This window comes from Asparagus officinalis, chromosome 9 (genome assembly GCF_001876935.1).
Source record: "Asparagus officinalis chromosome 9, Aspof.V1, whole genome shotgun sequence".
NCBI classification, from domain to species: Eukaryota; Viridiplantae; Streptophyta; class Magnoliopsida; order Asparagales; family Asparagaceae; genus Asparagus; species Asparagus officinalis.
The window spans coordinates 26,276,426-26,303,451 of record NC_033802.1 but is presented as its reverse complement, the minus strand read 5'-3'; the positions used below and the strand labels follow the sequence as shown (position 1 = coordinate 26,303,451).

General features: G+C 33.2%; 1 protein-coding gene across 1 annotated transcript; it reads left to right on the top strand.

Moving 5' to 3' along the window:
• On the top strand, window positions 17,697–24,943 carry LOC109824498 (box C/D snoRNA protein 1-like). The gene is made up of 5 exons (XM_020391107.1): window positions 17,697–18,057; window positions 18,139–18,349; window positions 23,753–23,821; window positions 23,973–24,105; window positions 24,182–24,943. The coding sequence occupies exons 1-5, from the start codon at window positions 17,835–17,837 to the stop codon at window positions 24,863–24,865; spliced, it is 1,320 nt and encodes a 439-aa protein (XP_020246696.1). The 5' UTR covers window positions 17,697–17,834; the 3' UTR covers window positions 24,866–24,943.

The window sequence follows — 27,026 nt, the reverse complement described above, 5'->3', positions numbered from 1 at the left end:
CTTGGACTTTTGGGCTTTGATATTTTCTCTTGATTTTTTCACTGGGCTTTGATTTATTTCTTCATTAAATATTTGAAAGAATTCCTTTGGCTTCATGGGCTTCATTTATTCATTAAATCAAGGGCTTTTTGTTGAGTGATTGGAGTTTGAGATTTATTCTTTATTAACCTGTAATTAAAGATAAGAACAATTATTAGTAGCATATTTATTCATATAAAATAGATAATGAGGGTATAAAATTGTAATAAAATGTGATTATCAAATACCCCCACACCTAAACTTTTACTAGTCCTCTAGCAAAGAAAGAAAACTGAAAGAAAACCTAACTCGCTTTCGCAGGAATCACAGTTGTATTTAGCGCATACAACAATCCTTTAAACCCCTAGGTTACCCTAGTGGACGAGTTGTAGTCTCGTGAGGGTTTGCAGTGAATATACCCACAAAATTCGGTCAACTTACCAAATTAAAGAAGTTAGTAAATAACTAAATTTACTTGATAATTAAAGCTAGTTATTACTCAAGAAAATATTTATATATATAACTCTAAGGTATATTTCCTAGAAAATCTTCTCATTATAGCAATACAAAACCAAGTCAAACTTAAAAATTTAATTTAAAAGTTTTGAAAAGAACATGCTAACTCTTTGTTTAAAATAGTATTCAAGTTGCTTGATCTAAAATATTTTCCAAGACCATATATACAAATATAACTATATATAAAACATTTATTAGTATTTTTATTTTTATTTTTTATATTATTATTTTTTTTAACTCTTTCTCCCTTGGTGATTTTTTCTACTTTAACGGGCATTCTAAGTGACTATTTAACGAGTTTTGGGCCAATGGATCCCAACCCAATTGGGCTTAGGTCATTAAGTATAAAAATACTCATTGGGCTTAATTACTCGGTCAACTTAGGCTTTATAAGATAGAATCACCTTGAATTTAAGAGTTTTTTTTTTGTGCCCATTTTTCGCACTCTTCTTTTGTAATTTTTTTTATGTATATATATTCTGAAAAATATGTAAGTCAAGCCACTTTGAAAAATTATTTTTAACTCTAAGCTAAGCATGCATTCCATTATTTTAAATAAAGATCTAAGTTAAGGCTTAAGTAAAGTATACTACTTTGAAAATCATTTCTTAAAAACTTTATTTAGAGTTATCATAAAAGGTGAACTTGAGTAAATAACAGATTAGAAAATTTAAAATTCATCAAATAAATCAATTATTACATAACTCTATCAATTTGGCAAGTGACGATATTTTTATAAATTTTTTTTAAGGAAAAGGAAAAAAAATGACAAAAATGCAACTAAAATGTAAAATAAAGAGAAAAAATAACTCATTCCCACCCCTCACACCTAAATTTTGCATTGTCCTCAATGCAAACTCTATGATGCACAAAGTAAAGCAGATAAAAAGTGAAATACTTATATTTGGTCGGCTGATAAAAATCTGTAATTACCTTTGGTCTGAGGAGGATGGAATCAAAAATTTATTCTTCTTTCTTTTTTTTTCTCTTTTTCTTTTCTTTTCTTTTCTTTTTTTTCTCTTTTTCTTTTCTTTTCTTTTCTTTTTTTTTCTTTTTTTTTCTTCTTTTTTTTCAACTGAATAAGAAACTCTCGAATGAGAGAAGAATAAATTCTTTTTATTATTCTGAAATAAACAAAACAAATAATGTAGAATGAAGTGTTCAGCACGAAGAGATCGTATTCTACATTGAATCCTACCTTATTGTTGAAAATTCTTCCCCAGATTTTAAATAAATTCAGAATGATATAATCAATAATGTGAAATTCTAAGCATTTCGGGGTGTTTAATAATTCTTGCAACAAAGTAAGGTAGGTATTATTGGTGTTATGCATTTTGTATTTCTTAATGAACTCAGACTCTTGTACTGTGAAGTGTTGTTTCTAACAACCAATTCTTCTGTAGAGTTCTGAAATTTTGGTTGTTGATTATTCTCCAAGAATCTAAGTTCATCAAGAAAGAGCTCTTCAAAATTTAATTCAAAGCAGCAAATGTTTAACACAGTTTCATTATTCTCAAGGATCTGATCTGCTTCTTCTAAAAACTCTAACTCTTCATCAAAAATTTCCTCAAAACTTAAATCAGACTCTTTTTCTTATTCTTCTTCTTCTGATCTTTCCTGAATGTAATTTATTTCTAGAGGCTGATTATTTGGCTGGTCCCCTGGATTAAAAATATTAAGATCAGCAATCAAATTCCCAAAGGACAGCTTCATTTGACCAGTTCTACAATTGATGAGAATATTAGAAGTGGCTAAGAAAGGTCGTCCTAAGATAACAGGTGTCTGTCCTTTGGGATTAGAAACAGGCTGTGTTTCCAAGACCACAAAATCTACTGGAAAAATAAAATCTTAAACCTTAATCAGAACATCCTCTAACTCACCCATAGGGATCTTAACAGATCTATCAGCCAACTGTAAGGTGTATTTGGTTGGGTTCAGTACACCTAGATCCAATTGCTGGTAGACTGAATATGGAAGCAAATTGACACTGGCCCCTAAGTCTAAAAGCGCCTTATCAATGTGAGTATTACCAATGATACATGAAATGATGGGGGAACCTGGATCTTTACGTTTCAAAGGTATGAGATTTGATAGCATTTCACTGATATTGGTGGCTAAAAAGACTTTCTTTGGAACATTTATTCTCCTATTCTTAGTGCATAATTCTTTTAAAAATTTAGCATAAGATAGAATTTGTTCAATTACATCTAAGAGAGGAATATTGACCTTAACCTGCTTGAATGTTTCTAAGATCTTCTCCTCTTGAGGGGAGTGTTTCCTAAGCCTGAGTCTATGACGCGGCATAATTATGTACCAAAAATTGCAAGTGCACAATTTATCAAGTTATAGTATAAAAAGATATCGATCCCACGAAGAAGGTGATTTTAAGAGATTATTAAACTTGGTTCTTATATTTTGTGCATGACAATTAGGAATAAAGAATAAGTATGAATGTGATGAGTGATTTGTTGTGAATATTTGCAAAAGATAATAAATTGAATTTTAGAGGAGAGAAGGAAGAATCAAAGAATAAATGAAATCACGAGGCAAGAAATATGAATTAATAAAATCAAGAAATAAAACCAAAAATGAAAAGAAAATTTAAGAAAGTTAAGATGAAGGATTCAAAAGAGGTAAGAAATCTAGAATATAATCCACTAACCAATTTCAATTACAAAATATAAACTATTCTCTTTTTATCATATTTCAACTTAGATTTATTAAGCATAGATTATCAAACCATTTAAGGAAAGTGTAACCTATCAAATTATCATCTAAGTTAAAATTACTATTCATGATAAGAACAACAACATGATAATAATCCTAGAATTCATAAGCATAACCTATCAAACCATTTAAGATAAGCATAGATTATCAAATTCTTCTTCTACCGATTAGTTCTCTAGTTGATTATCCTAAACATGAACATTTTAAGTACAAGAGAATAATTCATACAATATAAAAGAAATTAGACTAGTTTCATACAATTCTAAGATTCCTACAAGAATTAAATTCACATCTTAAGAAATAAAAACAAGAAAAAGAAGACTAATTACAAAATTAAAAAGAAAAGAAAAATCTAAACTATGAACAAGAAATAAATCTAATTACAAAGAAAATAAAAATCTAAACTACAAAATGCTTTTAAAATCAAATATTTCACTTTGGCTTCTTGAATTTCTCTTATTTCTTCATTTACTCAAGGGTCTTTGTTGAGAGATGGGAGTTTGAGATTTATTCTTCATTAACCTGCATTTAAAGATAAAAACAATTATTAGTGGTATATTTATTCATATAAAATAGATAATGAGGGTATAAAATTATAATAAAATGTGATTATCAAATACCCCCACACCTAAACTTTTGCTAGTCCTCTAGCAAAGAAAATAAAAAGAAAATCCTAACTCACTTTCGCAGGAATCGCGGTTGTATTTAGCGCATACAACAAGCCTTTAAACCCCTAGGTTACCCTAGTGGACGAGTTGTAGTCTCGTGAGGGTTTGCAGTGAATATACCCACAAAATTCGGTCAACTTGCCAAGTTAAATAAGTCAGTAAATAACAGATTTTCCTTGATATATTTAAACATTCTAATTGAAGCTAGTTAATAATCAAGAAAACGTTTTTATATATAACTCCAATGTAAATCCCCTAGAAATTCTTTTTCATTATAGCAATACAAAACCAAGTCAAATCTTAGAAATTTAATTAAAAAGTTTTGAAAAGAACATGCCAACTCTTTGTTTTAAATAACTTTCAAGTCTCTTGATCAAAAATTGTTTTCCAAGATCATATATACAAAACAATAATATATATAAAAACAATGGTTAGTGTTATATATATATTTTTCTCATTCTCTAATTCTTGGTGATTGTTTTCTATTTTAACGGGCTTTCTAAGTGACCATTTAACGAGTTTTGGGCCAATGAATCCCAACCCAATTGGGCTTAGGTCATTAAGTATAGAGATACTCCTTGGGCTTAATTACTCAGTCAACTTAGGCTTTACAGAATCACCTTGAATTTAAGAGGGTTTTTTTTTTGTGGTGCCCATTTTTCGCACTCTTCTTTTATAAGGTTAGTTTTTTTTTAATATATATATGTGTAAGTATATATAGTCTTTAAAAAAATGTGTAAATCAAGATAACTTGAAAAAAATATTTTCAACTCTAAGTTAAGCATGCAAAAATTTCATTATTTTTAATTAAAAGTCTAAGGTAAGACTTAAGTAAAGTATACTAGTTGAAAAATCATTTCTTAAGAACTTTATTTGGAGTTATCATAAAAGGTGAACTTGAATATGTCACTAACTAAGAATTAGAAAATTTAAAATCTATTAATTTGATCAATTATTACTTAACTCTATTAATTTGGCAAGTGACAATATTTTTATAATTTTTTTAACAAAAAAAAAGAAAAATGCAACTAAAAAGGTAAAATAAAGAGAAAAAATAACTAATTCCCAAAATAAAGAGAAAAAAATAACTAATTCTCACCCCCCACACCTAAATTTTGCATTGTCCTTAATGCAAACTCTATGATGCATAAAGTAAAGCAGATAAGAAGTGAAGCACTTACATTTGGTCGGCTGATAAAAATCTGCAATTACCTTTGGTCTGAGGAGGATGAAATCAAAATTTTATTCTTTTTCTTTTTTTTTCTCTCTTTTTTTCTTTTTTTTCTTCTTTTTTTTTTTGAAAATTGAACAAGAAACTCTCACATGAGAGAAGAATAAATTCTTTTTATTATTTTGAAATAAACAAAATAAACAATGTAGAATAAAATATTCAACATGAAGAGTTCATGTTCTACATTGAATCCTACCTTATTGCTGAAAATTCTCCCACGGATTTTAAATAAATTCAACATGATATAATCAACAATGTGCTGAAATTCTAAGCATTCCGGGGTGTTCAATGATTTTTGTGGCAATGGAAGGTAGGTATTATTGGTGTCATGCATATTGGACTCAGATTCTTGATTTGTGAATGTGTGTTCTCTAACAACCAATTTTTCTTTAACAATTTTCTCAACCCCAGGATTCATGGTTGATGTGTAAAAATTTGGTTGCTGTTTATTTTCCAAAAATCTTAGTTCATCAAGAAAGAGTTTTTCAAAATTCAGTTCAAAGCAGCAATTGTCCAACACAGTTTCTTTATTTTGACAAACCTGATCTGCTTTTCCTAATATTTTTAGCTCCTCACCGAAAATTTCCTCAAAACTTAGATCTGACTCTTCTTCTTCTTCCCCCGGTCTTTCCTGAATTGAATTATCAGGGGAAGAATGAATTGGAACAAGAATTTGGCTTAAAGGTGTTCTTTCCTGATTATCGACCTGTTTTCCTGACTGTAGTGCATTCATTTGAGTGTCCTTAGGATTGACCACGGGTTGACTCAAAATTTCTCCTTCCTCTTCTTCACTTATGGCACTAGCTAGTTGATCAATGTGGGTTTCTAATCTAGCTATAGCTTGAGTGTTAGAGTTAAGTATGAGTTCGGTTGATTGCATAAAGGAGTTCATCGTGTAGGATGTTTGAGTTAACATATCCATGGCTAGTGTGGAGGCCTTAATTATGATTTCAAAACCTTTTTCTAAAATATTGAGACGTTCATCATGATCTGTATCAAGAGGAGTGTGAGTTACATCTTGATGATGAGGAGACTGATTTTGATGTGACAGACTGGGTTGTTGAAATTGTGGATGAGAATTAAAAGGAACTGTATTTTCCCTAAAAAAATGTTGGGTCGAAGAGGGAGTGAAGTTTTGAGTTTTGGAGTGGTTTCCCTGATTCCATGCAATGTTTGTGTAACTTGCCCAACCTGGGTTGTAGGTTGGAAAAAATGGATCATTTATCGAATACTGATATGGACTCTCTTCAAACTCCCGAACTTTATTAGCCATTTGTTCACAATGAATTTGTTGATGTGTATTGTCCTTAATCCACATTTTGCATGCACCAAAAACAATTTCTTTTTATATAATTTTTTTTGAAAAAATAAAAGTTAGTTTTTTTTTAAGAAAAAGGAAAATCCTAACTAAAACAAATTAAAATCAATCACTTTTCAATCACTCTAACTCTAGGGTTAAGCCTAACTCAACTAGACTAGCTCCTAACCAAAAATTCCTTAAGTGAAAAGATAAAAGTTTTACTCGGGTAGTTAGCCAGGTAAGGATAGTACTAGAGGGTGATCAAAGATCAATTAAGTACCTCTTTCCTTGCGGAGCGCTTTACGCAACCCCTAAACCTTGCCTTAGACACCAACTAATCCAAGAAAACTTAAACCGGTTCACTTAAGGATTCTTTGTTCCTTATTGAGCTCGAATCCTTAGGGGCCAACGTCTAATGAGTTTTATTAGGCTTGGGTGGTGTAGTGAGGAATTAGTGATTTTTGGGCTAAGGAAAGGGTGATGAAATCCCTCACCTTATCTTGATTATGGAGTTTTGCCCTTAAAAATATTTTGAAGTGTGTGCCAAATCAAGATGCTCAAATCACTTGGTGAATTCCTACTAACTATATGAAATGCAACCCTATGAATTAAAAGCAACTAAAAAGGATGGGAATTTTTTTTTTAATTAGGGTTAACAATCAAACAAATGAAAAGGGGGGATTTGTTTGAAATTATTATCTTGTTAGTAAATGTCAAAGTGAAGGGTGAATTTTATTATGGTCAACGGAAATAAAATCTTTTTTTTTAAGATCCTAATTGTCACTAATTGTGAGAAACTAACTAAAGGTGTGGAATTGAAAATATAAGGAAGAAGACTTACCACAAGCGAATATCCAATTCCTCAATCTCCAATTCTTGATCTTTAATCTCCAAGTAGTTCTTTCACAATAAACACACAAGTTAAAGAACCAAAATAATTAAAACCTACTTAAGCACCTTCCCCGGCAACGGCGTCAAAAACTTGATGCGGCATAATTATGTACCAAAAATTACAAGTGCACAATTTATCAAGTTATAGTATAAAAAGATATCGATCCCACGAAGAAGGTGATTTTAAGAGATTATTAAACTTGGTTCTTATATTTTGGGCATGACAATTAGGAATAAAGAATAAGTATGAATGTGATGAGTGATTTGTTGTGAATATTTGCAAAAGATAATAAATTGAATTTTAGAGGAAAGAAGGAAGAATTAAAGAATAAATGAAATCATAAGGCAAGAAATATGAATTAATAAAATCAAGAAATAAAACCAAAAATGAAAAGAAAATTTAAGAAAGTTAAGATAATTAAAGATGATGGATTCAATTATAGATATGGGTAATCTAAAATTGAACCCACTTCTTAGAAAATGGTGATTCCCTAGAGGGTTCTAGCCTAAAGGCGAATCAAACAAAATAAAAATAAACAAAAAGAAAAACTAAACCCAAGAGGGTTCTAGCCTCAAGGTGAATAGTATAAGAAATTAAAATCTAACTACAAAATAAATTGCAAAATCTAAACTACAAAATAAAATTGCAAGAATTAAATGCAAGAAAATAAATCTATTCTATAAGCATGAAATAAATCTAAGGCAAGAGGGTTCTAGCCTCTTGGCTATTTAACAAGAAAATAAAATCTAAACTACAAGCATAGAAATAAATCTACACTAATAAGCAATAAAAGAGAAAAAGAAAAGAAATACAAACCTTCAAATAATTCTCCATCTTCATCTTCATCTTCATCATCCAACAAAGAGAAGAAGAGAAAAATTTAAAGTGGTGAAAAAATTATTATTATTAATTGCAACTAAAGTTACAATTTTGGAAGGCCTTCTCAATTAAGAGTAGCCCTCCTCTCCAAAAGGAGTTTACAAAATTTTCACACCTCTAACCCCTCACTCTCTACCCCTATTTATAGTAATCTTCAATGAATATGAGCCATTGGATTTGTCTTGAGCCCCAAGCAACAATCTCCACCATTGAATTTGCTTTTTGTTCTTCTCTAGCCCAAATATAGGAGGCCCATATGATTTATTTGATTTTCAAAAGAAAATCTTGGGCTTGGGCTTTGATTTATTTCTTCATTAAATACTTGAAAGAATTCATTGGGCTTCATGGCTTCATTTCTTTATTAAATTATGGGCTTTTTGTTGAGAGATGAGGGTTTTGAGATTTATTCTTCATTAACATGCAATTAAAGATAAAAACAATTATTAGTAGTATATTTATTCATATAAAATAGATAATAAGGGTATAAAATTGTAATAAAATGTGATTATCAGTCTATCTGGAAAGGAGCAACTGGTCTAAACCTATCAAAAGCAGGCTCAGGTTCCGGTTCAGGTTCTTGGTCATCTGAGGAGGGTGATTGTTGAATAAATTCATCAGAAGGAGAAGGAGAAGGAATTTGTACTGGATCAAAAGTTTAACTTGGGGGAGTTCTCACTTGATTATCGACCTGTCTACCTGACCGAAGTGAATGGATTGCATTCACTTGAGCTTCATAGGATGAACTGCATCCTGTGTCCTTAGGGTTGACCACGGGTTGACTCAGAAATTTTTCTTTCTCTCTTTCACTCACGGCACTAGCTAGTTGACCAAGTTGGGATTCTAATCTAGCTATAGCTTGAGTGTTGGAATTGAGCATTTGTCTGGTTGATTGCATAAAGGAATTCAGAGTGCTGGATGTTTGAGTCAACATATTCGTGGTTTGAGTGGAGGCCTTAATTATGGTTTCCAAACCCCTTTCCAAGACATTGAGACGTTTATCCTGATCTGGATTGTGAGGAATCTGAATTACAGCTTGATGAAGAGGAGACTGATTTTGATACGGCAGATTGGGTTGTTGAAATTGTGGATTGAAAGGAACTGTGTTTCCCCTAGAAAATTGTTGGGTTGAAGCGGGAGTGAAGTTTTGAGTTCCGGGAGAATTTCATTGATTCCATGCAAAGTTGGGATGATTTCTCCAACCTGGATTGTAGGTTGGAGAAAATGGATCATTTCTAGAGTGCTGGAATGTAGCGTTCATCTGTCCTAATGGCTGATTATTTCCTAGGAAAGGGCATTCCTCTAAAACATGGGTAGGAGACTGACAATTATGACATCCTTGGGCAGAAACATGATTTATTTGAGCTGGAGCTCGTTCCCTAACTTCTAAAGCTTCTAACCTCTGCAGAATCGTCACCATCTTCGCTTCAGAAGCAATGTCTGACTCCAAGGAAGGACCACTAGACTTAGAATTGAGGACTGATGAAACCCTATCATCACAGTGTTCCCACTGTATTATTTTCTCGGATAAACTCTCTAGAAATTCCCAAGCTTCATCTGCGTTTTTCTTCATAAAATCTCTCTGACACATTGATTCTAAAGATGTTTTTGAAGAATAGTCCAATCCTTCATATATGACTTGGCACAATCGCCATTTTTCTAGACCATGATGAGGACATTGGATTAAAAGATCTTTGAATCGGTCAAAATATTTCCAGAATAGCTCTCCCGGGATAATTTTAAAGTTTTGTAAAAGATCTTTGAATCGGTCAAAATATTTCCAGAATAGCTCTCCCGGGATAATTTTAAAGTTTTGAATGCTGTTCCTTAGCTTTACCGTTTTGTGAACAGGGAAAATTTTCTTAAGAAAAACGGTGACAAATTCATCCCAAGTTGAGATGGAATTTGTTGGTAAGCTGTACAGTCATTTTTTAGCTTTATCCTTAAGAGAAAATGGAATAAATCTAAGCTTAATCGCATCTTCGGTTAATTCTCTCATTTTAATCATAATACACACTTCCTCAAATTCTGAAATAAAAATATATGCATCTTCTGTTTCATTTCTAAGGAATTTGGGAAGCATGTTTATGTAATGCGGTCTAAGCTCAAAATTTTCTCCATTTGCTTCGGGGAGCCTTATGCAAGATTGAATTGTATTTCTGGTGGGGTAACACATATCTTGAAGAACGGGTTGATTTGCCATTTCTTGGATTGGTCCAACACAAATTAAACAATAAGAATTATCCCTAACCCAAGTTTGCATACACCAAAACAACTTCTTTTATAATTTTTTTCTAAAGAAAGAAAGAAAATTAGTTTTTTTTATGAGAAGAAAAAGAAAAATCCTAACTAAAAAAAATCAAAGCAATCACTTTTCAATCACTCTAATTCTAAGGTTAGCCTAACTCAACTAGACCAGCTCCTAACCAAAAACTCCTACAGTGAAAAGATTAAAGTTTTACCCAAGTAGTTAGCCAGGTAAGGATAGTACTAGAGGATGATCAAAGATCAATTAAGTACCTCTTTCCTTACGGAGCGTTTTACGCAACCCCTAAACCTTGCCTTAGACACCAACTAATCTGAGAAAACTTAAACCGGTTCACTTAAGGATTTCTTGTTCCTTATTGAGCTCGTGTCCTTAGGGGTCAACGTCTAATGAGTTTTAGAAGGCTTGGGTTTGTGAAGTGAGGAATTAGTAATTTGTGGGCTAAGAAAAAGGGTGATGAAATCCCTTACCTTATCTTGATTAGGGGTTTTGCCCTTAAGAATGTTTTAAGTGTGTGCCAAATCAAGTGCTACAATCACTTTGGTGAATTCCTACACTATATGAAATGCAACCCTAGAAATTAAAAGCGACTAAAAAGGATGAAAAAAAATCTTTATATTTTTTTTATTAGGGTTAACAATCAAACAACTATGAGAAAGGGGGAAATTGTTTGAGTTTATTATCTTGTTAGTTAATGTTCAAGTGAAAGATGGATTTTATTATGGTCAACAATTTTTTTTTTCTAATTGTCTCTAATTGTGAAGCTAACTACAAGGGGAGGAATTAAAAATGCTAGAAATAAGACTTACCCGAAAGCAAATCTTCAAATCCAAGTTCTCCAATCCGCAATCTTCAAGCTCCAAGCGTTTCCTTCACAATAAACATACAAGTTAAAGAACCAAAATAATTAAAACCTAAAGCTCCAAGCGTTTCCTTCACAATAAACATACAAGTTAAAGAACCAAAATAATTAAAACCTACTTAAGTACCTTCCCTGGCAACGGTGCCAAAAACTTGATGCGGCATAAACATGTACCAAAAAGATTGCAAGTGCACAACCGTGTCAAGTTATAGTATAAAGATATCGATCCCACGAGGAAGGTGTTTTTGTAGGAAAAAATATAAAATCGGTTCTTATGTTGTGTGCGTGACAAAAAGGAGTGATGAATGAATGTGATTGTGGAGAGATAATGAGAGTGATGGTGTGTAGATCAATGTGTTTGAGAATAAATGTGATCAATAAGGCAAGAAAGAAGAATGAATAAAATTAAGAAACAAATCAAAAATAAAATTCAAGAATAAAAGAAAATGCAAGAAATTAAAGATGGTAGATTCAATTATAGATATGGGTAATCTAAAATTGAACCCACTTCTTAGAAAATAGTGATTCACTAGAGCGTTCTAGCCTAAAGGCGAATCAAACAAAATGAAAATAAACAAAAAGAAAAACTAAACCCAAGAGGGTTCTAGCCTCAAGGTGAATAGTGCAAGAAATTAAAATCTAACTACAAAATAAATTGTAAAAATCTAAACTACAAAATAAATTGCAAGAATTAAATACAAAAAAATAAATCTAATCTATAAGCATGAAAGAAATCTAATCTATAAGCATGAAATAAATCTAAGGCAAGAGGGTTCTAACCTCTTGGCTATTTAACAAGAAAATAAAATCTAACTATAAGCATAGAAATAAATCTAAACTAATAAGCAATAAAAAAGAAATAAAAGAGAAAAAAAAATGCAAACCTCCAAATAGTTCTTCATCTTTATCTTCATCATCCAACAAAGAGAGGAAATATTTAAAGTGGTGAAAAAATTATTATTATTAATTATAACAAAAAGTTATAAATTTGGAAGGCCTTCTCAATTAAGAGTAGTCATCCTCTCCAAAAGGAGTTACAAAAATTTTCACACCTCTAACCCCTCACTCTCTACCCCTATTTATAGTAAACATCAGTGAATGAGAGCCATTGGATTGAAATCTTATCCAAAAACATCAAAAATCAGCCTTAGATTCGTAACTGACTGCCCAGGGTATCGATGCCTGCATCGATGCAGGCATCGATGCCGCCATCGATGCAGGCATCAATGCCTACCCTTCTCCTGTGTGCTGTTCGCAGATCCTCTTGTATTTGGCTTTTGGGTTTGGGTCTTTGGCTTTAGCTTGGACTTTTGGGCTTTGACATTTGGGCTTTGGCATTTTCTCTTGATTTTTCCACTGGGCTTTGATTTATTTCTTCATTAAATATTTGAAAGAATTCCTTTGGCTTCATGGGCTTCATTTCTTCATTAAATCAAGGGCTTTTTGTTGAGAGATTAGAGTTTGAGATTTATTCTTCATTAACCTGTAATTAAAGATAAGAACAGTTATTAGTAGCATATTTATTCATATAAAATAGATAATGAGGGTATAAAATTGTAATAAAATATGATTATCAGTGTGCAAAGTCCCGTGTTGACACTTCTAAATCAAACACACACTATGCATACTTGTATAGCAAAGTTTACAAGTGCACCATTTATGGTCGTAAAGGCCATTTATCTAAATTTTGCTATGATGTACACAAATATAAGAATGCTTAAGCTCATTGTGCATCTCATCAAGTTTCTTCATCACATACACATGTACATGCACACACTCATAAAGTTCATCATAAGCATGCTCATGTGTTTAAATGTGATCTTTGTGGACGTTTTGGCCATTTGGCAAAATTTTACTATGATTTGAAAAAGACTTCACTTTTGCTAAATGATTTTAAAAGACCACAAAAGTTTAAGTGTGATCATTGTGGTAGATTTGGTCATTTGACCAAGTTTTGTTTTGATTTGAAGAGAGTTTCTCATTTGCAAAATAATTTTAAAAAACAATCTATTTTTGCAAATGAGTCTCGTGCACAACCGTTTGGTCAACATAAGCAAATGTTTCCTTTCCATTGTACTTATTACAATCGAAAGGGTCATTTGAGTAATTTTTGTTTTGACCGTGTTAGCGCACCACATGTGCCTAAATGGGTTCATAACCCTAGGACTTTGAGCTTAAAAGATAGGGGTCATGTCCCTAAATCTATTGGTACCAAGAATTCTTGGGTACGAAAATAAATTTAATTTTTAAACCAAGTATTTTAGCATTTTTCTTTTTCCTTTTCTTGGTTTTGAAAATTATGTTTTAAAATCTTTTGGTTATAAAAATAAATTTTTTTTTATTAAATCTTTTGTTTTCATGATTATTAGTTTTGATTTTGATGAGAGGTTTGTGTTTATATAACCCTCCGGGTTTATCGGGTGTTTATTCCCAAATCTTGTTTACCGGGTACTAAAGTCCTTATATGGGTTGGAACAAGCTTAAGAGCTTGATATATTGTTACCTCTCTTGCATTTTATCAAAAATTTTGTTTTGATTTATTGCTTTGAATTCATTATATAAGCACAAATAGATGATTCAAATTTCAAATATTCTTTATAATGTATTCTTTATGTGGTTTGATCAAGTTTTACAAAGAAAAATTCTTTTATTGATCAAACATCATTTTTGGGCTTAAAATTTGATTTATGATTTTATTTGGTTAATTTGTTTTCATTTGAAAACTTTTTACATGATTCTTATGTTCCTCTTCTTTTGATTTTATAAATCTATTCTTATACACTATGTTTTTATAGTTGTGTAATGAGACACTTATTTTATAAGTAATACATCTTTATGTGTTCTCATTGTCTTTTTGTATATGAGTGATATTCAGCATACTCATCTATGCTGGCTCACATATGTGTGCCTTGATCATTATTGCATATCTTCCATAAGGCATTTTGATAAGGGACGTCTTTCCTTTTCTATTATTTTTTTTATACTCACCCATGCATATTGATAGGGGGAGCTTTCGCTCTCTTCATCCTTTTGTCCCCTTTTTGATATTGTCAAAGGGGGAAAATATTATGAATATATTCTTTCTTGTTTATATGCATGATAATTCTAATTTATATATTCATTTCTTTCATGCATATATCCTTTTTTGTAAATTATTTGTCATCATCAAAAAGGGGGAGATTGTTGGCCTTAGTGTTTTGATGATGTTTAACAAATAATTTACTACTAATATTGTTTCTCTAGTATTTATGTATTTCTATTTATTGTAGACAAACAACAAGTTGGAGGTTGGATGAATTGCGTCATAATGATCATATCAAATGGAGGTTGGCGGATATAGTGGTTGAAGCAATGCAATTCAAGTCTAAGATCCAAGTTCAAGCTTCATCCGTAAGATTACCATGTCAAGCTATTGAAGATCAAGATCAAGCTTGGGTAATTTAGTTTAGGTTTTATATTATGTGTGTTAGTAGAAACATTTGAATACAATTAAAAACACATTTCTTGTTTCATACTTATATGCATATATATGATTTTATCAATATCAATTTTATTTTGTTCAATGAAATCATGTTTTAGTGCATTATATGTGTATTTTGATAAAATACTATATTCACTGGTTATAGACTTCATAACAATAGTTTACATCTGTCTTCAAGTCTATAAAATCATTTTGTAATGTTTTAAAACATGGTTAAGCTAAAATGTTAAAACTCATGTGTTCACATTTTTATGTTTTGAACTCATGGTTAAGCCACGGTCGACCGCCCTTGACTCCAAAGACTCAATATGCTTTTTAGTGGCTCCCCCCCCCCCCCCCCCCCCCCCCCCCTCCCACCCCCCCCCCCCCCCCCCCCCGCCATCATCACCACCGCCTTTTAGTTGCTCGTGGTCGACCGCGAGTTTTTCACGGTCGACCGCCGATTGCCCAACGGCTATATTGGGTACAGAATCAAATTTCTGATTCTCTGGGATTTTTGTTATTTTGTTTGGGGTTTTGGCTGTTGGTTTCTCTTCCTATATAAACCCCTCAAACCCTCTTCTATTAGCAACCACTTGAGAAAGTTTTAAACAAGTTTAAGAGGGTTTTAAAGTTTGTTTAGTTTGTTTTAAAATAGTTTGGTTTGTGAAGATTGTTTCACAAGTGGATGAGATCATCTACATTCTTTGGGCTTCATTTTAATCCATCTCCATCTTGTTTTTCAGAGAAGAATTCCTAAACTCAATACTAGCTTTATATTAATTCTTTGTTGTTTATCATTTTCACTAAGCTAGGGTTTACATTGAGTTTATGATTGATTTTCTCATTGCTTACGCACACAACCATTGAGCTTATTGTATTTGCATACATTCTATAATTAGGTTGTGAGGAGTTATAACAATTGAGAGTGAGCTTAATTGAGTTCTCATCTATTGTAGAGAACATATTTGTATTTGTGAGCCTTAATTGTGAGATTCACTTTGTATTGTACTAGTACACCGAGAGGAGTGTGTGGTGAGAGTTAGGGTTGCTTCCAAGAGGAGTTGCGTCGGTTGACGAACCTAGGGAGAGGTTGTATCCGAGCACTTAAGGAAGGACACGGAGAGACCAACACTTAGAGGGTGTGGAGTGTAGTTACATTGTGGTATTGTGTGGTGTAAACGTTATTCGGGTGATCGTAGAAAACCTGGTTGTGATAGTGGATTTCTCCCCTTGAGTGGGGAGCGGAGACGTAGGACGGAAGGTCCGAACTCCGTGATCATTTGCTTGTGTTTGAGTTTGCTTTGGCGTTTCATTTGTGTTTAGTGTTCATAACTTTCTTGTCGCCATTGTAAATTATCCTATCACATTTGTAGATTGTTTATTTCACCATTGTGTTAGTTTATATATCCTTGCATATATTTCACTTTATATCTCATTGCTAGGATATTGCTCTTTGTTCATATTGCTTATTCTTGCTTGTAACATATTGTATATCTATCTTGCAACAATAATTTATTAATTAGTTTTAATGGATATTGTAGGCATCGGAAATTGCCTATAGGTCTCCATGAACAGCTCAGTGTTAAGGAACGACGATGAACGTCACTATCCGGTTCACAGGAGTTCGATTGATGTCGATGAACGCTTGAAGTAAATCGACGAACTACGTGAACTAACGAAGGTACGGGCTAATCAGGAGCCCCGCGATGTTTACAAAAGGAACAATGCCCTTCGTGTCTCATTCACTCTACAGATGATCCAACCATCGGAGCTGATAGAACTCCTTGTCGGCTTTCCAACACACTTCGAATCACTCAAATCCGAGTTCGGACGAAGGAATTACGGCGGAAACAGATAAATACAAAAAAAAGCGGCGTCTCAACACTTCGAGGTGTCTCGGCCAAGCGAGACACCCCAAGGTGTCCCGCCCAAAGCCGAGACACCCTAGGTTGTCTCGGATCAAGGGGAGACACCCTAGGGTGTCTCGGATCAAGTGGAGACACCCTGGGGTGTCTCCAACATAGATTTGGGCCTTTAGGTGGTTTTAACCGCTCCAAACTCCCCCGGGCCTATAAATACAAGCCTCAGGCCCTCATTTTTCAAGATCTGGAATTTTGGAGAATTGACGAAGCCCTGCAGGATTGAAGAGTGATCGAGTTCTTCAACGCAAGAGATCGAGAGTCGTCAGATCTACATCACCTGTATCCAATCCTTAGTATTATCCCGTTGTGGTAATTCTAGGAAGAGCAATTATCTCGCTTTTGTCGAGATAAGCGCTTCTGTTTCTAGATCTCCTCGCGGATCGACGAAGCTCTGGACCTGATCTGATTGCCAGGTAGTCCACGGATATCAACATCCCCGTCACAGGCTAAAGACCCACGCAAGCAAGAGACGACGAACGGATCTTGTGTTATTTTCGAGAAAGTTATAATTTTTCTTCTTTTCTTTTGATTAAGATCTGAATTCTTTGTAAACACTAATATTATAATGAGTTCAGTAATAAAGGCAACTTTTACCGAAAACAGATATAAAATCGGATTAGATTAGCATAAGACCCTAATCACCCTCCTCTAGGGTCTAAAACTTACAGTCTGGATCAAAGGAAATAATGACAATATTTTATTTGAGAGAGAGATTATTGAGTTGATGATCAATTCCAAAAAAACTTTATTTTTTTATTTTATTCTATTTTTATCAATTTAAATAATAATAAAATTCAACCACGTGCATTGTACGTGGATCTCAACTAGTTAGATGAAAACTTTGCGTTAGAACATTTTTTTAAATAAAGCGGAATCATTTCCCTAATTAAGAAACTTATCTAGCCCACTACTTAGGCCCAATTGAGATTCTAGACGCCCAAAACATTGCCCCTATCAATCGTAACTCGCTTCCTCAGTCCTCTCGAGTCTCTCAACCGCCACAAAAACCCTAAACCCTCAAAATCACCAATAAAATCAAGAACCCTTCCAAAAAAATAAAAAACCTTCCTCTCCTCAGAGCTCTCTTTCTCTAATGGCGGATGTAGAAACCTCACCAAACCCTGACCCTAGAACCCCCTCCCTCTGCGACGAGTGCAACTCAACCCCATGGAAATACCGCTGCCCTGGCTGCTCCCTCAAATCCTGCAGCCTTCCCTGCGTCAAATCCCACAAATCTCGCACTAATTGCACCGGCAAACGAAATCGAACCGAGTTCGTTCCCTTATCCCAATTCGACGACAATCTCCTCATCTCTGGTTCGTTTTCTCTCAATCTCAAACACCCATTTGATCATTTTCAATAAATGATTCATTTTGCTGGGTTTATTATATGTTTAGATTATAATTTGCTGGAGGAGACGAAGAGGGTTACGGAATCGGCTCGTAGAACGGCGGGTGCGATCAATGGGTTTCGTGGGTACATTGGATTCAAGTTGCCCAAGAGCCTGTTGATGCTTAGGAGCGCGGCAAATAGGAGGAGAACAAAGTTGCTCCTCTTGCCGCCGGGGATGTCGAAGAGGAAGACGAATCAGTCTCGATATGATTGCAGGTTTTAGCTCATTCTTGGTCTTGGAATAAGCCTGCTGCTTATTTCATTCAATATGTTTTTGCTAATTGTAAGCTATACTGCGCATTAACGTTGGGGTCATACTCGCAATGTTGTAGTTCACAATCTGATGCCATTTTATTTTAGATGAATAGCATTATAGCATAATACAATATATACTACCCAAGAGTTTAGTATGTTGAATATCAGAAAATCTCCTCCTTAAAAAGTGTGAGCAACAATTTTCACATAATCTAGAGAGGGTATTTTCCTTCGCCGCATACTGAATTGTTCTTGTGTTTTCTGTCATCCTCTTCTCAACCCACCTTTGATAATTCTACGATCAAAGGTGCTCGCACGGTTCTTGTGTTTTCTGTCATCCTCTTCTCAACCCACCTTTGATAATTCTACGATCAAAGGTGCTCGCACGGCGACTCGTATCAGTGTCATCCTCTTCTCAACCCACCTTTGATAATTCTACGATCAAAGGTGCTCGCACGGCGACTCGTATCAGTTATTAAAAATATCCCTTTTATTAAGGAGAGGAATTTGGAGTTAGTTGCCGGATGAGGCTCTCTTCGGTATTTCAATAGCTTTTTATTTATTTTTAATTAAAAGGGAAATATTGTACTTTTTCCTCTCGCTTTCATCATCATTGTAATCAGGCTCTTTATATCACTTCCTCCGGGCAACATCAAGTGATTATGCTTGAATTACCATACATTAGTTTCGTATTTGTTTAACATACCAAACTCTCCTTTTATCCATCACCAAAAGGTTAAAAAACTAAAGCATAGATGGAAAAAAGGAAAGTAAAATATTTGGAGCAAATGAAAAGCTAATCAGAGGTGATGAGTTTGATTGGTGAAGTCAAGAATTAAAGAAAAAGTTAAATTTTCTAGTTCAAAATAGGATTGGCTTTGATGAAATTGGTGGGTAAGTGCTTGGTGAGGAGCGATGGATTCAGATGAAGAAAATCTGGAGAAAAATTCCTTTTGTAACAACCCTTACAAACGTAGATATTTATGATATTGCTAGCGGAACTCTAATTAGATACTGCACCGATGAAAGGGGAATAATAGAGAATGATTTGCTTGGAACATATTTATTACATATGTTGTAGGTACTTCATAAATTATTGTTTGGTGTACCGAAGCTTAACATATAAGACTAGTTTATAATCTCTAGGGTATTTTCGTTGATAAATACGAACTTTACACTGATTTATTTTGAAACCGTCTCCTTGCAGAATCATTTTTAAATCCAATATACCATATTGAATTACTTTTAAACCTAGATTTTTATTTCTTCATTTTTATAACGACATTTAAAAGGTATAGCAAATTAGCCCAAAGGATAGTATTGCTTAAATAAAAATGCCAATTTCAACTTGAATATAACAAATTAGATAAAACAATAGCAAAAACATTGAAGATGAAAATGTAGAATTTGGAATTAAAATTGATCCAACGTGGTCTTTTGGGTTTAATACTTATTCTGGAAGTGACTGGGTTTAAAAATAAATCAAGAAAAACTTTGGGCTTATAATAAAAACCCCTATCCTATATTTGATGAGACGGTCTGTTGGGGATGAATGTCATCAAATCTCTTTATGCTCGGTCTAAGATGTTTGATAAGTTATTTGTAAGCTTGCACGTTTCTATTTAATATTATAATGCACATGCATTACACGTGGACTTAATTTTTTATGTTACGAATTTAAATTTGTAAAATAATTTTATCTAATATTGTGCATAATCGTAGTTTTTATCCTATGTTATGCACATAAATTACAATGTTCACGCACAAAGACAATTATAAGTAAATCATTAATATTAAAGATATTGAAAGGTTTCATTTTAGGTACAAACGACATAATGAAAAGAAATAAAATTAACAATATAAAGGATATTATTTTCAAGAAGCCATCATGTTTTCTCAAAAAACATACTATTGTTTAATGGAATTGTATTTAAGCATGAGTTGATGTTGCATGTTGAAAAAAGAATAAAAATAAAACTTTAATGCAATAAAAATAAAACTTAAATGCAAAGCTTAACCGAGAGAAAAAGCTGTACTTCCACACTTGGTGGTTTCTATTACTAAGGGCATGCTTAACAAACCCGTTGGCTGACTAATTCCCTCTCACATCTCTTAGAGAAACTTTACTTCTCAAATATACTTGCATCCCGAAATTCATTGATTTGTTTTGAAAAACAAATATAATTTATAAAAGAGATGAAAATTATTATAATTTACAAAAATTATTATAGTAATTACTAATTATGTTTTCAATAATATTGTAGTATCATTGAATGTGTATGTGCAACTTCTTTTATTTTTTTTGGTCAATGAAATTTTTGTATTCATTGACTGAGCATTTTAAGTACATCATGATACCCGTTTTAGGCAATGAGGTAAATAATATCACTATACCCAGTTTCTTAAAAGCACATCACATTGCATTAATGAGAGGATTCGTTGACCATTGGTTATCACTATAGAAGGTGTGTGTATTCGAGAAAGAATATTTATTGATTATTAGGTAAAGTTTTTGTAAATTTAAATGGATAAAAGCTCTTGTGCATCAACATTTTTATCCATTAGATTTACTTTGATATTCATGTTGTCATGTGATACATATCAAGGCACACATCTCATAGCACATGACAACAGGAGTCTCAAAGCAAAAATAATGGATACAAAAGTTGGTGGATTGAGCCCTTAATCAACTTAAGTTTATTCTAGCTTCACTTTGTTAATTGAGTAAGCTCTTGTAAACTTAAGTTAAAAAGTTGAATAGTCATGGTGTGCTAAAAAGTTAAATAGTCATGGTGTGCTAGAAAGTTGCAAAGTGGTAATGATGGTTACCGTTTTAGTATGTATAGATAATATTATAGGATGGGAATAATATCCTAGTTAATAAAATTTACAATCAAATGTTAAAAATGGCTTAAATACTATTATCTAAACATATATTATATAATAATTGAAATTTCATAAATTATATAATTTCATTTAAGTATTTAATGTTATTAATTAAATATACATTGTTAACAAATATTATAATAATATTATGATATTATTATATTTAATATTTAATAGTATTATATAATTGTCTCCTTGTGCCTGAATTTTCAATTCTTGTAGCATCTTATACCTCATGTCCTTATCCTGAAAAATTTTAAAGGAATAGCTAGCTTTTATTAAGAATATCATTTCCAGTCATGGTTTGCATTAATTCATACTGAATCTCTAATGTTGTTCCATCGGATTGCTAGGAATCTGATGTGGAGAAATTCCATCTAATAGCTATGCTAATAAACAGAAAATAGTTGCATTGTGTGGTCAAAAGAGAAATTGGTTAGAACATATAAATGATGAGAACAAATGTAGAGCATTTGTTGTATTTGCTATCTTTTATTCTAAATGTTGAGATTACATTTGTTTATCATGAAATTATAATGAAACCAACTTATGATCGAGAACTTACATAATTCCAAATATATGATGCTGCACAATAATGTATTAAAATTAAAGATAAAATTCAACTCCTACTTAAATTTGGATTGTCTAATTAAATTTGAACTGGATATCCCAATATTTAAAAGTTTGGATAATTAGGATAGTATTAGAAGGTAATATCCAAAAGGGTTAAGGTACTATTGACCATGGAATGATTTTCCCTAACTCACACTTTAAAGGGCATACGAAGCATTGGTACACCTCTGTTTCTTGCTTAGGATCTCTATAAGCATCACATGTGCATTTATAAAAACTTTCCTCCAATATTTGCTTGTCTTGTGATTTTCAGATTTTCACCTTTCTTTCCTTTTTTTTTTGAATTTTTATCCTTAAAAAATAAGAACATTTGAGTAGGAGCTTCTTCTTGCTTAAGTCCCCAAAAGCCTAAGTAGCATCTTACTGCCTCACTCCACTTTCCACAACCTTAAAAGGAAAAAATTCCAAATGAGAAGGAAACTTCAAAATTCATTTGACCCACAACGTATGATTGGAAATCATGGTTTGCATTATGTAAGGATTCTGGATTCAATGGATGAGTAGTAAGGGTCAAGAAGTAGCATCTGAATATTGCATGTTAACAAATTAGCAAATCTTTCTTTCATAAATTTGCGACAACTCTTGCCTTAAATTTTATGTGCAATTGCATAGTTTCCATCCATGAAAAAAACTCTAGTTGTGGTTCTGTAGGGTTTAAGCCTTGAAACCTTCCAAGTACAAATACTCCAGTAATATCTGACTAAAGGAACTTCTCTAAAATTCCTCTAGCAGTCTTTGAACATAGAGTTCCTTTTGTCACTTTTCAGAGAATTCGTAGACTTACCATCTCACTAGCATGGGGTCTCTGATGCAAACTATCCGAATCAAAGGTTTCCATTATCCCATCTGATACATGTTCAAATACCAGAAAGTGTTCTGGGGGGGAAAGTAATACTAATCGTAGTAGTGACAATGAGGTCGAGGGTGATGTCATCAAATCAAATCAGGATGATTGAAATTGAGAGGTGTCTTGAGTCTTATGTGATCGTGGAATATCTATTAGGTTGAAGTAGAAAAATTCCTAGAATTAGAAGAACTTTTAACTATACGACCAACAATGCTTTTATGATGACGATGTTGGGCAATTAAAAGACAATATGCGAAAAAAGCGAGTGTAGCAGAAATGAGTGTTAATGGTCTTGCGGATGTACACTGAGATACTGGATAAGAAATAGGTCTATTTGTAGGAGGCTATAGGTTTCTCCTATTGAGGATAAAATGAGAAATAATCGATTGAGATGGTTTGGTCATGTACAGTGAAGCCCAATACATGCACTGGTTAGAAGAAGTGATAAAAATAGAGTCAATGAGTCAAAGAGAACTAGAGGTAGACCTAAAAGAACTTGAATGAAAGCAATTAAGTAGGATATGATAATAGTTAACTTAATGGAGATGACCCACAAAAGAACTAAATGGAAGAATATGATTCATGTACTCAACCCTGTAAATTTGTGATATAGGCTTTGTTGTTGTTTCTTTTCTGTGATTATAATCCATGTATATTTGTTATTCTTCCTTATCCTTCTATCTCTTTCCATGTTGCTTCCATCATTTTATTTGTGAACTTTTGATAGCAGAATACCTGAATTTAGTTGCTGTAAATGTCTGTCCTGATATTATGAGAAAAATCATTAAATTTGTGGAAATTTCAGCTCACACTTATATATCTCGTTTATCCTTTTATTTTGCTGATGCTCGTTGCATAATATACCCAAAAAATGGAAAAATGATTGGGAAACTTCTAAGAATTTCCTTCTCTCCTTAAGTATTTTCATCCATTGTTGCTTTCCTTTTGAGTCTCCTTAAGGTGCCTTATTCACTGACATTTTTTTGGGTATTTCTCAGGAAGAATACTATTTCTTGGACAATTGAATGGAGGTTTCATGGAACAGATGTTGTCCTAGTTGATAATAGGTGAGTTTTAAAGAGTCCATCCACTTCTTGAGAAATACTAGATTGAGTATGTTAGCACACTACACGGTATGACCTTTTTATGTCATAAATTAGTAGAGCTTATGAATTTGGGAATTCCCATAGAATAGATTTTAACTTTTCTATCTTACAGAGTCGATGAACATGTCTGTTTGTTCTCTGTGATTGAGAAACATTTAGCACCTACTCCATTGAAAAATCAGCTTAGCCCGTATCGCAATGTACAAATAGAAGATTTGAAGTTTTTCATTCGGAAAAACCCAAAGGTATCATGTATTCCCTAACCGTAGATTTTGAAATTCTAAACGTAAATTGCACTCAACTCTTTTTTTACATTTGCAGGGGCTGAAGTCACCATTTCGGGAGCTGGATATAAAGGCCCCTATAGACATTCAATTAGCTAACGTTGTTATTCTGGAGTATCCTGTGATCTTCGTCTATCTTCCTTCACATAGCTATGACTTCGAAGTGGAAAAATGTGTAACACTATCATCTAAGAAAGAAGAATCTCCAAGACCTTTTGACAGGAAGCTGAGCCCAAAGGGAAACTTGTTCATAGAGGAGGAAATAGAAGAAGGTGAAGTTTTCCCTGATACTATTGTCACAGATCTCAGGGGTCAAATGAATTCATTGACAAGCCCTAATACTCAGATACCACGAGAAGCTGCTAATGGATTAAGGCCTCATTCTTTTCAAAAGAACGAGGCTAAAAGAAATTGCAACGGTGCTGGAATCCTGCATGATTACAATATGCAGGTATCGAGTACAATTGCGGAAGGTTCAGTGCCCTTAGTTTCTCCAGTGGAGAAAGGTGATATGTATAGCAACAGGCTATTAAATTCACTGGAGACTTCAGGAAATGCTACCTTTGACTTTCAGCAAGAACTTAGAGATGCTTATTCAGATCTCATTGGAGAAATAAATCCTGACGATTTCTTGTGTTTGGATGATGGGTTCAATGGAATGGATAATTTGGAAGTGTTCTTGGGAGAAGAGGAACTAGAGGAAGGAGAGATTCCCAATTAATGAAGAAACTATCAGGCAACTGTTAAAGATGTTCGAGTTAGATACTTCCTACTCCAAGTTTAAGTGACAGAATCTGGCCCTGTCGTTGGAATTGGAAGCTTTGTATGTTGCTATTGATCATATGAAGCGTCTAAATGGAAGAATATTGATTGAGCTGTGAATATGGGATTACTATGGTTAGCTTCTCTCTTTGAAAACTTTGCCGTGTCGTTGGAGTTGGAAGCTTTGTATGTTGCTGTTGATCACATGAAGCGTCTAAATGGAAGAGTATTGATTGAGCTGTGAATATGGGATTACTATGGTTATGCTTGTGCTCTTTTTTTGAAATGTTGCATTGTTCAGATAATCCAGTCACATAAGCTTGTAGAATCCTGTATATTGAGGGGTACTATTTCTATGTTGGCCAGACAATTGTATGTTACTTCATTTGTTTTCAACAGAAAGTGTAGTCGATTTTGATGAAACTGAAGATCTTCAGGTTTATTGGGTTATTCAGGAAATGTTTATGTTGCGTGAGATTTATCATTGCAGAGGATGCTACTGGGATTATCTCGTCTGTAAATTTAGAGGATCTTATGCCATGAGAATATCCAAATTTTCTTTTGTCAGCTCTGGAGCCTTGAATTTGATTGGAACCACTACGATTCTAAATAAAATATCAAATTCTCTTTTAGCTATGTGATTATATAGCTTTCAAGATCATTAATTTTATTTTGTGTAAAGTTCAGAAAACCTACTTGAATCTTGTGATGTTTTTCATCAAACTCCGAAGTTTGAAAATTCTCCAAAATCTAGTGGAGTTTCGTGATATTTTCTAATTTTAAAGGGTTTGAGCATAACTCCTATAGTTAAGGAAGTTTTCTAAAATTTACCCTTTTCTTTTCTGGATACTGACGTAAAATTTTTGAATGTTGCATCATATTCACGCTTCTCAATAATTCCATTATATGATCTCAATCTTCCTCTTTTCTAAAATTTTCAATATGGCAATTATATGAAACAAACAAAAGTTTTTCATTTCTAAAATGTTACAGAATGCTATGTGCCTTGGATTTTATGAACCCCCAGTAGGGGTGCTAAACCGTATCCGTATCCGATGAAATATCCGAAACCGTATCCGTTAGGATACGAATATGGTTACTCAAATTTCACTAGTAAAAAGATATCCAGCCCCAACGGGTGTATACAACCGTTGGGGCTGATTTTATCAGCCCCAACGGTTTAAACCGTTGGGGCGAACTGAATTTAACATACACGCCCAACGGAGGGAAATTTCCCCCCATTATTTTCGCAAAAAAAAAAAGGAAAAACCAAGAAATAATTTATAACCGATAGGATATGGTTATGGATATGGTTTTGTAGTGAAATATTTATATCCGTATCCGAAATATCCGAATAAATATTAGTCATACTCTTACTATAGTTTTGATTCTTAAATTATTGATTTGTGGTTAATTTTGATGATCAAGATGTCTAATCTTAATTTTTTAGTTATAATGGACATATTAACGAACTCTTTTGTGTCACATGAACTATGTTTTTCTCAATAGTGTCTAGTTTTCTCATATCTGTTTTGTATCCGCATGCATATCCGTTTATATATCCGAATGTATATCCATAACCGTATCCGATTTTAGCGGATATGGTTATAAATTTTTCTTACCGAGGTATATCCGTATCCGTATCCGAGATGGGTAAGCGGATATGGATATGATAAGCATCATATCCGAGCCGTATCCGGACCGAATGCACCCCTAACCCCCACACATGGTGTAACTAACTAGTTACTCACACCTGGCAGAAAAGAGATTTGCCCATATATATTGCTAGCCAACTGTCCATTTTTATCAATATATATCATCATATCATCAAAATCGAATGGATCATAAGTTTCATGGTTTGGAATTTTCAATCCTATAGTTCTAGTAGCTCAAGATAACTGGTTTCTGAGACTTTTACCGGCTGTTCATTTCTAGGTTATTGGATGTATAGATCAAAACTTATTGAATCTATGTGACTTTTGATCAGGAATGTATAGATCATAATGCATGGCGTGAATCATTAAAAATGAATAATCAAACATACATTATAATAAGTGTGTACAACTAGATTTGTTACACTCCGTATGTATCGTAAGTCGTAACCGTGCCCTACTTTATTA